The sequence below is a fragment of the Ziziphus jujuba genome, chromosome 11 (genome assembly GCF_031755915.1).
Source record: "Ziziphus jujuba cultivar Dongzao chromosome 11, ASM3175591v1".
NCBI classification, from domain to species: Eukaryota; Viridiplantae; Streptophyta; class Magnoliopsida; order Rosales; family Rhamnaceae; genus Ziziphus; species Ziziphus jujuba.
Window position 1 is genome coordinate 13,349,724 of NC_083389.1, and position 12,606 is coordinate 13,362,329.

Sequence of the window (12,606 nt, forward strand, 5' to 3'; positions counted from 1 at the left end):
TGAACAAATTGATTTCACTTGATCTCTCTTACAATTACCACTGGGATCGATTTAAAGATGATTATATTTACCTACAAAGGGTAGACATGATCACAAGGCTTGTCAAAAACATGACAAATATTAGAGAAATTCTCTTAAACAGAGTGAACCTGTCTTCGTCACTTCCTGAATCCTTGGCAAACTTATCTTCCTTAGAATCTCTTTCATTGAGTGGATGCTATTTGCATGGTAGATTTCCCAATAATATCTTTCTCTTGCCTAAATTGAAAGTCATTGATTTATCAAGTAATGATATTTTCACTGGTTTTCATCCAAAGTTTCACAATGGCAGTAACCTGAGGTCCTTAATTCTTTCATCGACAAACCTTTCAGCAACATTGCCAGATTCAATCGGAAACCTCAAGTCCTTGAATGTTTTGGATATCAGTTATTGTGATTTTTCAGGCACTCTTCCTTTTTCGTTTCGGAATCTTTCCGAACTCACAGAGTTATACCTCTCCGTAAACAACTTCAGTGGCATTAATCAGCTTCTTCCTTCAGTAGGAAAACTTTCAAAGCTCACTATTTTGAACCTTGCTGTGCTTCAACTTAGTGGTGAAGTAGCCTTTTCACTTGGAAACCTCACACGACTGGAAATTTTAGATCTTTTTGGAAATAATTTCAGTGGTCAAATCCCATTTTCATTTCCAAATCTAAAAATGTTGCGAAGTTTAGATCTCAGTGGTAGTGGTGTCAGCGGTAATATTCCATCTTCATTTGGAGACCTCATCAGATTGGAAGATTTAGATCTTTCATGGAATGATGTTAGTGGTATTCCTCCTTCGATTGGAAAGCTCACAAGGCTGGAACATTTAGATCTTTCGGGTAATAATCTTAATAGTCAAATTCCTCCGTCGATTGGAAAGCTCACAAGGCTGGATTATTTGGATCTTCGCTTTACTGGTCTTAGAGAAATTCCTCCTTCGATTGGAAAGCTCACAAGGCTGGAACATTTAGATCTTTCCTATAATAATCTTAGTGGTCAAATTCCTCCTTCACTCGGAAACCTCATAGCGCTGAGATATTTAGACATTTCAAATAATAATTTCAGTGGTAAATTTCCTTCTTCATTTGGGAACCTTAGCCTGCTAACCACCTTGATTATTTATCATAATTGTTTTGAAGGAGTCATTCCTTGGTCTCTGTTTACAATTTCTTCCTTGCAAGAGATGCGCATGAATGATAATCAATTCAGCGGCCCTCTCAATATCCAGAATGTCTCCTCGTCCGAATTGGATACATTGGACATAAGTGAAAACAAGTTAAATGGGAAAATTCCAAAGTCGATATCCAAATTACGAAACCTGAAGGAGTTTAACCTTGGTACAAATAACTTCAGTGGCACATTTGAGTTGGGCAACTTGTTAGAGCTGAGTTTGTTATATGGTCTTGATCTCTCATATAATAACATTTCCAAACTATCAAATGCACACAATATGACTTCCTTCCTTCACAATCTTGTTATTTTCGATTTGTCTTCTTGCAACATATCTGAATTTCCAGAAATCTTGAAGTCCCTACCTCGCTTAGAATGGCTGTATCTTTCCCACAACAGAATTGAAGGCCTCATACCTAAGTGGTTCTTGAGTGTGTCTATAGACAACTTGTTTTTCTTGGATCTTTCTCACAATTTCATTAGCGGTTGGGAGTTAGGCCATTCAGTTCTACCTTGGAATAAATTACAGTATCTAAACCTACATTCCAACAAGCTGCAAGGCCCACTTATAGTTCCACCGGATTCCATATCTTACTATATTACTTCAAACAACAACTTGACTGGTGGCATTCACCCATTGTTCTGTAAGTTGAAGAGTCTCCAGTTTCTTGATGCGTCCAATAACCTTTTGAATGGCACTATTCCGCATTGTTTGGGTAAATTATGTGTACGTACTTCTTCCTCCCACATCAACTTCACGACATTGGACCTCAACAACAACCGATTGCAAGGGAAATTCCCACACTCTTTGAGGAAATGCAAACAGTTGGAAATTCTGAACCTTGGGCATAATGAAATAAAAGACACATTCCCTTCTTGGCTACCAAAACTTTCACAGTTGCAGGTTCTTGTGTTGCGAAGCAATAAATTATACGGTCCTCTGTGGAATCCTCATGACAATGTTTTTGGATTTGGAATGTTGCGGATTTTTGACTTATCTTTCAATGGGTTTACTGGAACTTTACCACCATATTACTTCAAAACTTGGAGCTCAATGATACAAATTTCCAACCAAGATAAGTCATCAACTGTGAAGTATATGGGAGATGAGGTTGACATGGTCGCATATTATTATGCCTCTGTGACAGTGATGAATAAGGGTCTAGAAATGGAAATGGTGAAGATCACAACTATCTTTACTTCCATTGATCTCTCGAATAATAGATTTGAAGGAGAAATTCCAACAAGCCTGGAGAATCTTCAATCATTGGTTGTGCTAAACCTATCCAGCAACAGTTTTACAGGGCCAATTCCATCATCTTTTGCAAACCTTAAAGAGCTTGAGTCTTTGGATCTCTGTAAAAACAAGTTGTCAGGTCGAATCCCACCGCAGCTTGCGGAGCTCACATATCTTGAATATTTGAACCTGTCCCACAATCATCTCACAGGTCCCATACCACAAGGTACACAAATAGGAACATTCCTGGTTTCGGCATTTGAGGGAAACTCTGGCTTATGTGGCTTACCTTTGCCCAGAAAATGTGAAGATCCCGTTGAGAGACCAAATTCTGAGGATGATGAGCAGGAATCGGAATCAAGATATGAGTTTGGATGGAGAGTAGTAGCCTTGGGATATGGATGCGGATTCGCAATTGGAGTGGTTGCAGGACATGTGATCATCTCAAAAAGGCCAAATTGGTTTTCCAAAACATTTGGTGTCAACATACAGAGGCAGAGGCAGAGACGAAGGCGAAGATGAATCATCTCTGTTATGCTGTTGTTATATATGGTGATATACATGGCTATTTTTCAACTATACCTCAGGTAATTAAATATTACTTATGTATATAAAAAAGATATTAAATAAGATATTTTGTCTAACTTTATCTTCCTGTTTTGCTGAATATTTTTAAGGGAATAATTGGCGCATTCTGGTTGGCGGTGCAGGGAGAAAGCTGTTGATGTGTGGCTGTGTCTTCATGGGTATTTTATTTTATTTTATTTTTTTGGTTGGGGTTTGGCAATTTGAAGTTGTTTTGTTTAAAACTATATATATATATATATATATGTTTGAATTGCTTTTGAGTGTTATTATGAAGGAATTGGTGATCTATGCTTTTGATAATGATCCTGTAATAATTGTGGGTTTAATTTACTATTGAAAAGATGATACATTAATAATACCATGTTGCTTTTTGTGATATGATTTGCATTAGATTGTACTATGATGTTTAAGTAAACTGTGCTTAATGCATTCTTCTGTTGGATCAAGAGTTGGTTTTGCAGAAATTTTTTAAATACTTTCTTTTGCATATTACTTTTATTATTACCTAAATGTTATCTAAAATTATCTGAAATGATAATCCAATATTGTGTGTGTGTCTCTCTCTGTATTATACATATGTTAGTTTATCATAACGCGTGTAAGGATTCAAATTCTAAACTTTAACTTGCAATTGGAGGATGAGATAGTATTAATGCCTGCATTCCAGTGGCCTCGAGTAGGATTCCTCACCCCCACCATCTAAAATTTATGTAAGGAGAATCAGTGATATTGAAGTATGTGAATCAAAAAGCAACATGTGGTGAAAGAATGAAAAATGCTTTAAAAATTTAAGCTCAAAATTATTTACATCTGTCTTAATAAAACTAAAATTGGGGCCTTTTTTCAATTTATTTCTTTTTCTCAAAATACAATAATCAGCTCAAAATTCCAATCCATCCAACTGACGCCTGTTGGGTTTTGTAGTTTGGTTTTTATTTTATTTTAATTTATCTCTTTTATAAGAGGTTTAGATTAGATTAAATTGATGATATATCCTAATCTAATTAACCTTCAAATTTTAAAAGGTTTTTCTTTTGTCAAAAACAGAATCAACTCGAATTTAGTAAGTATACAAGTGTGGAAATAGAACTTTTAATTACTATATACCACTACAAGAAGTTTAATGTTTAGGCCCAAACTTCTTTCCTTCAAATATAAAGTTGTCACTTAAAGTGTTTTTGTGAAAAATGTTCATGTCATTAAGATTACTCAGCCAAAAAACTTGACTATATATGTCCCGTAAACCAATTGATGTCTCTAATTCAACATCAGCAGTTCAATTACTCAGCCAAAAAACAAAACAAAACCAAGAAAGAGAAGAAAATGTTCAAGATGACTTAGCATTATTTTATATTGGGAGATAGACAAATAAGGTAAAGAGCTAACTAAAAGTTTCTTCTATCGGGTGCGATTATACCATAACTAACGCACTGGATTCCATAAATATGTTTAGAAAAAAATATTAAAATGAATGACCTTCTAAGAAGTTATCATATTGTATTTCTTTTGGAAAAAATTATTCAAAAAAAAAAAAATTTCCTTCTATCGGTTAATCCAACATTATATTTAATTTGTTTTTAATATTGATATTGCAATATTATTGGTATTATATATACACAACGATATTTAGATTATATATTATTTATACTTTAGATTAATCATCAAATTAGCCATGGTCTAGCTCCCTTTCTGTGATTGACTTCAATGTTCAAATTGGCCTTGCTTTTTTGATCCCATGACGCCAGCACTTCAAATTGGCCTTGCTTTTTTGATCCCATGACGCCAGCACCTAATGGACTGGGCCCTACAAATAAAGGTGAGAATTAGTGCCAAACCTGATTGAATTCAGGACTTTTTGCTAGTCTATAGACATGTGAAAAAGTTACTGCTAACAATTTAATTTTGTGTCTCTCCAATTATTTCTTTATTTTATATTTTTGAGATTTTTTTATGAATTTCTATCTTTTTATAATATTTTGAAGTGGATGATTATAGATCTTGATAAAAGAGAGAAATGTGAAAGGAGCCAATGTGTTTGGAAATGTAACTAAAAATATATCAACTAAATAAAGTTTACATATATATATATATATATATATATAATATACACAACACCACAACTCCAAGATATCTTACCGACTCTTGATCATTCCACTAAAAAGAAGGTGATGAAATGTCCCAATCAATATTGATATGCCATTATACTTTTCCTAATGATATCATGTTTTTTATTTTTTATTTTTTTAGTGTAATAAAAGGCTGCATTATTTTTATTCAATATATTCAAGTAAAATTTTTATTTCCAAGATTGACAAGACAACATTATTTTTGTTTGTCAAAATGAAACAGTAAAAGGTATACACACATTTTAATATGATATCCACAAGCTGTACATTCAATTCGTAAAGGCCCGGAGTAAATCAGACGTTTTCTTTTTCTCTCTTGTTTTCTTCCCTAGGTTTGACTGTCCAATTTACCATGCTTCTCAGATTTTCCTTGATCTTGTCCAAGATTTCATTGTCTTTTTAGTACTTCTTGTCCCTGGCCGTGTTACACACGAGGACAATCAATGGAGCTTAATCCGTCTCACCCGCAATGCCATAAAATTTCCTTCCAACTTTAGTTCCATCAAAAGAATTTTTTTTTTAATTTGCAAAGTGATAATGACACCATTAACCATAAAGCACGCAATATGGTAGATCTTATTAATCCAACTAGTTATTAACCAATCTGCACTAAATACTGTTTGACCTATATGACAACGTTAATTTTAAAAACATTTTTATTAATGATATAATTTCTTGCTGGACGAAATTAATCATCCAAATTTGGTGGTCTGGATAGTGAGATTAATGTCTGATTAATTACAATAATCTTACACGTACGTTAATACTGAATTTCATGCAATTTGTATACGTATATATTTACTTAAAAATTAGTCTTTTGCTACCATAAAAAAGTCAATCTAAACGTGGGACTCGAATAACAAACACTACACGGCAATATTAATGGTCACTGGCACCGTGTATCACACTTTCAAAGTAGAATTTCAAATTTTTTATTTTTTATTTTTCCCTAAATTTGTTTGATGGGATTGGTTGCTTTTTCTCCTCAGCCAGCTGCTAGCATTTATTCTTTTTGACTTCTGTTCATAATTCCTTCTTTAGTTTACCTAAATATAGACCGTGATTTAATTATATATGTCCCGTAAAAAAATTCATGTCTCTAATTCAACGTCAACAGTTCAATTACTCAGCCGGGAAAAAAAAAAAAAAAAGAGAAAGAAAAAGAAAAAAATCAAAAAAAGGGAAGAAAAAATTTAAGATGATTTAGCATTATTTTATATTGGGAGATATACAAATCAAGTAGAGAGCCAAGTAAAAATTCCTTCTATCGGTTAATCCAACATTATATTTAATTTTTTTTAAAATTGGCGTTGCAATATTATTGGTATTATAGATACCGAAAGATATTTTGATTATATATTATTTAATCATCAAATTATCCACAGTCTTTCGTCCTTTCTATGATTGACTTCAATGTTCATATTGGCCTTGCTTTCTGATCACATGGTCCCAGCACCTAATGGACTGGGCCCCACAAATAAAGATGAGAATCAGTACCAAACCTGATTGACTTCAGGACCTTTTAGTCGTCTAGAGACATTTTAGTCTTTTTCATACTACATGTGAAAGGGTTATTGCAACAATTTAATTTTGTGTTTCTCCAATTATTTTCCTTTCGTTTATATTTTTGAGACATTTTTCATGAATTTTTATCTTTTTATAATACTTTGGAGTGAATGAATATGGATCTTGATAAAAGAGAGAAATGTGAAAGGAGCCAATATATATATATATATAATATACACAACACCACAACTCCAGGATATCATACCGACTCTTGATCATTCCACTAACATGAAGGTGATCAATTGTCACAATCAATATAGATATGCCATCAGACTTTTCCTAATGACATAATGATTTTTATTTTTTTTATTTTTTTTAGTGTAATAAAAGGCTGCATTGAGCACAAAAGGAGGCCCAAAGGGTCCATATTCTTGGCTTCTTATCAACATGAATAATATTGCCTCCTCTACCACTTCCTTGTCCTTCCCCGATCAAGCCTACGTTGCAATTCAATCAAGACTTTGTATTTCAAACGCCCAATTACCTACTATGATCTGGACTACCAAAGATGAAGCTTTATTGTGGGCCAAGTGTTTCTATATTTTTTTTGGACCCAAAATATAGAGATTGAGCCAAACTCAATATCTCATTTTCAAGTCTCAATATGATTTGCTAGTAAACATCTTGAAGCCCAAAGAAATTGTTCAGTGATTTGGTTGTGGCGTGTACTTGGATGCACCGTGCTAATTATCAAGGTTAGAAATCTTTAGTTGGATCTGAGCAATGAGGTAGTAAATATAGGAATTCTCATTTCAACCCCATCAAGACCATATCGAAATGACTAAAGCTTTTGCAGCATTTATACAGGTCCTTAAAAGGCCTTATATTTATTTTGTTAAGATAGGTCAATTAATCAATCAAACTTCCATTAATTTGTTAATGGAATTACAAATGTATCAAATTATCAATAAGTTGATTGATCTAACTTAAGTAGCTGCAGCAATAGCTTTGTTGCAAATTCTAATTATAATCTAAAGAAGTAGCGCGTAAACTTCTAAGTCAATATCATGCAAATAGATATTGGGCTTCTAACAGAGTACTTATCCAAAACCCATCTTATTGTTCTTCCCAGTGTGGCTTTGTGGGTATATCTCACCAAATTGCTTGTGGCTTTGTGTGATGAATTCTGTTGGATGAAAACAAAAAACCAGAAGCAAAAACAGAATCACAGCAGCAAAATAAAGAGCAAAACAACTGAAGAAGAAAAAAACTACTGCTGGTTTATTCAATAGTTCTCAACTTTTGTGACTTGCACCACACACAATTAAAAAAACATAACAATATTTATACTAATAATTAAACCTTACCGACATAAAACATCATAAAATTACCATAAAAGAAGTTTCTAAAACTTGGACCCTAAGTAACCAAGGCTCACAAAATAATAACCCAAAAATCAAGTTTATATTTCAACACCCTCCTTTAAACTTGATTTGTTATGCCAATTAGACTTCTCAATTTGACAAAAACTTCATGCTTGAGAGGCTTGGTAAAAATATCAGCTACTTGATCATGAGAGTTCACATACTCCAGCTGTACATCTCCTTTGACAATGCACTCTCTAATATAATGATAACGTGTATCAATATGTTTATTTCGATCATGAAAAACATGATTCTTGGCCAAGGCAATTTCTGATTTATTATCCACATATATCTTGGTTGGTTCTTCTTGTGGACAACCTAACTTCCTTAACACGTTTCGAAACCAAATTGCATAACAAACACATGAGGTAGCAGCTACATACTTCGCTTCATATGTTGAAAAAGTAACAATTTGCTGCTTCTTTGACATCCATGTAAAAGCCGTATCTTTCAAATAAAACACAAAGCCACTTGTGCTTTTACGATCATCTATGTCTCCATCCCAATCACTATCACTATATCCAACAAGCTTGTAATCATTGGAAGTTGAATAATACAAACCAAAACTTGTTGTACCTTTTAGATATCTAAGGATTCTTTTTACAACCTTCAAATGAGTTGTTGTTGGATTCTTTATGTAACGACTTATAACTTTTACTGCATAGAGAATGTTCGACCTTGTACACGTCAAATATCTTAAACTTCCAACCAAGCTCTTAAAAAATGTTGGATCCACTTTTTCTTCTTACTCATGCTTCGATAACTTGACTCCATATTCCATTGGTGTGCCAACCGGATTTGCATCATCCATTTTAAACTTCTTAAGTACCTCCTTAGAACACCATTCTCGAGTAATTAGAATGCCTTCACCTCCTTGCTTTACTTCAATGTCAAGATAGTAAGACATGAGCCCAATATCGGTCACCTCGAACTCTCTAGTCATCTCCTCCTTGAACTCGGCAAACATATTTGGATTGCTGCCCGTGAAAATTAAGTCATCTACATACAAGCACACAATCAATATATCATCTCTTTTAATTTTAATGTAAAGTGTATGCTCATATGGACACTTGATAAAATTCCTTTCTTGGAGATACTTGTCAATTCTAGCATTCCAAATTCTTGGTGCTTGCTGCAACCCATAAAGTGCTTTCTTCAATCTTAAAACTTTACTTCTTGTCCCTTGATTTCATATCCTTGTGGTTGTTCGATGTAAACTTCTTCTTCAAGAACACAATTTAAGAACGCAGACTTCACATCCATTTGATGTATTTTCCAATTGTGTTGAGCTGCCAATGAGATGATTAACCTTACTGTTTCTAGCCATGCAACATGTGCAAAAACTTCATCATAGTCTATACCAGCCTTTTGACTACAAATTTCGTTACCAACCTTGCCTTGTACCTTTCGACCACACGTTTAGCACTTTTCTTGGCTTTATACACTTACTTCACGCCAGTAGCCTTGGATCTTTGTGGAAGTAAAGCTGGTTCCCATGTTTCGTTCTTCTTGATTGCTTTTATCTCCTCATCCATGGCATTCTTCCAATTCTTGTCTTCCATTGCCTCTTGGAAGTTCACGGGTTCACAATAAGCAAATAAAGAAAACAAAGTGAGATCATCTTGGTTTTCGGTTACCTCATATATCTCTTGTAAACTCCTAAACTCTGTTGCCCTTTCACTGGAACTTCCACCTTCTTGAAGACCTGCAGTTGGTGAAGTTGGTGGGGTGATCGGCTCCTCTCTCATTAGCTCCATTCCTGGCTGTTCCGCTTCTTCCTCTTCAAGATATGGGAAAAAATTGTAGCTTTCATCATGTGATTCCCAATTCCACTCTTCTTCTTCATTAAATATAACATCCCAACTGATTATTGTTTTCTCACTCTTAGGATTGTAGAGCTTGTACCCTTTAGAGTTTATGTCATAGCCAATGAAAACATACTTCTCACTTTTATCATCCAATTTGCTTCTTTTCTCATTAGGTACATGCGCATGAGCTATGCTTCCAACCACTCTTAGATGTGAAATATCGGGCTTCCTTCCACTCCAAGCTTCTTGTGATGTTTTTCCCCACACACTCCTTGTTGGCGATTGGTTAGATAGGTAGATAGCACATGCAACCGCCTTTGCCCAAAACTCCTTCGGTAATCTCTTGCTTTTAAATATGCTTCTCCAAATATCTAGGATTGTTCTATTCTTCCTTTGTACCACACCGTTCTGTTGCGGGGATCTTGGCACCATTAGAAACCTTCGAATTCAATGATCTTTACAATATTTTTGGAATTCATTTGATGTCAACTCTCCTCCATGGTCAGATCTCATGGATTTGATCAAAATGCCACTTTCCTTCTCAACAAGAGCTTTTAAACTTCTTAAATTTCTCAAACACCTTTGATTTTTCCTTCAAAAAATACACCCATGTCTTTCTTGAAAAATTATCAATAAAAAGAAGAAAAATAGTTACTCTTACCAAGTGAGCTTGGCTTCAAAGGACCACACACATCCATGTGAATAAGTTCCAATGGCCTTCGGGCTCTTGAATTTGTCTTCTTTGGAAAACTTTTCTTGAATTGTTTTCCAAGTAAGCACCCTTCGCATATTTGATCCAGATTGTGAATACTAGGTAGTCCTCGTACCATCTCTCTTTTGGATAGCAACTCTAAACCTCCAAAATTTAAATGCCCAAATCTAAGATGCCAAAGCCAAGACCCATCTTTGTAGCACGCCTTAAGACACTTGGCAGCGTCATTTTGAATGTTAAACATGAACATTTTATTTCTTGACATTGGCACCTTGGCTATTAAGTTGCTTGCATTGTCCCTTATACAAAGATGGTTGTCTCTTAGATGAATATCATAACCTTTCTCCAAAAGCTGTCCAAGACTTAAGATGTTACTCTTCATACTCGGAACATAATATACATTTGATATGAACTGGTGCTTTCCACTCCTTAATTGAATGAGGATGCTGTCTTTTCCTTTTACCGCTATCTTGGACTCATCCCCAAAAGATACATTGCCTCTCACGGATTCATCAAGCTCCATAAACATGCCTCTCCTTTCGCACATGTGATTGCTTGCACGGGTATCCAAGTACCACGTATGATCTTCACTTCTTTCGTTATCTTTGTAAGCCAACAACAAGGTACCATCTTCTTGACTTCTTTCTTCGACACAATTAGCCTTCTCTTCAACTTTATTGTAGCCAGGGGTTTTACATTCGGAAGCATAATGACCGAGTTTTCCACATTTGTAACACTTTACATGGGACTTATTATCATACCTTGGTGTTGAAAATCCTCTCCCATGGCCTCTTATTGATCCTCTTCCTCTTTGAAAGTTGCTGTTGTGATCATCAACAAAATTCCAACCCTGTCTAGGCCCTTGCTTGCAGCCACGTCCTCGCGCACAGCCTCGTCCTTGTTGGCTTCGATCATTGTGATCACTGCTGGTTTCCTTTTTAGTTGCATTAATTCGGGTCTTGAACAATTGTTCCACTATTCCTTCCTTCTTCTTTTTCTTTTCTTCATAAGCTTGCAACGAACCCAAAAGCTGCTCCAATGACATAGCTTCCAAGTCTTTTGTTTCTTCGATAATAGCAACAATATAATCAAACTTTGAATTTAATGACCTAAGAATTTTCTTCATGATCTTAACATCATCTAATTTTTCACCATTCCTTTTTAATTGATTGGTCACCATCAAAACTCTAGAAAACTAATTAGATATGACTTCCCCTTCCTTCATATGCAGCATTTCAAACTCGGCTATCAAGGTTTGAAGCCTCACCTTCTTTACTGAATCGGTTCCTTTGTAGGAGATTTGAAGCTTCTCCCATGGTTCTTTAGCCGACTTGGCTTCCGAGATCTTCTCAAACGCATCATCATCTAATCCTTGATAGATTAGATAGAGAGCTTTCTTGTCTCTCTTTCTCAAGTCTCTCAAATTGTCTCTTTGGTTTTGAGTTAGACCACCGTCATTCTCTGATTTCGATGTAGCCTTTCTCCACTATCTCCCATACATCTTGTGTGCCAAGCAAAGCGTTGATCTTGATACTCCAATTATCATAGTTGTTCTTGTTGAGTGTTGGAATGTAGAAGGGAACCATACCGTTATTGGCCATCTTTTGGCTATATAAACAATTTGATCACCAGGTAGTATTCACACAGTATTGTTCACGCAGTTACTGTTTACTCTACTGTTTATGCACTCACTATTCATGCTACTGTTCATGCAGATACCAAGCTCTGATACCACTTTGTTGGATGAAAACAAAAAAGCAGAAGCAAAAACAGAATTAGAGCAGCAAAATAGAGAGCAAAACAACCGAAGAAGAAAAAAACTACTGCTGGTTTATTCAATGGTTCTCAGCTATTGTGGCTTGCAGCACACATAAGAAAAAAAACATAATAATATTTATACTAATAATTAACCCTACCTATATAGATATCATTAAATTACCATAAAAGAAGTTTTTAAAACTTGGACCCTAAGTAACCAAGGCCCGCAGAATAATAACCCACAAATCAAGT

General features: G+C 34.9%; 1 protein-coding gene across 1 annotated transcript; it reads left to right on the forward strand.

The window, feature by feature from the left end:
* On the forward strand, positions 1–3,396 carry LOC125419479 (receptor-like protein 33). The gene is made up of 2 exons (XM_048465616.2): positions 1–3,019; positions 3,110–3,396. The coding sequence occupies exon 1, from the start codon at positions 87–89 to the stop codon at positions 2,952–2,954; it is 2,868 nt and encodes a 955-aa protein (XP_048321573.2). The 5' UTR covers positions 1–86; the 3' UTR covers positions 2,955–3,019; positions 3,110–3,396.
* The last annotated feature ends 9,210 nt before the right edge of the window (positions 3,397–12,606 follow it).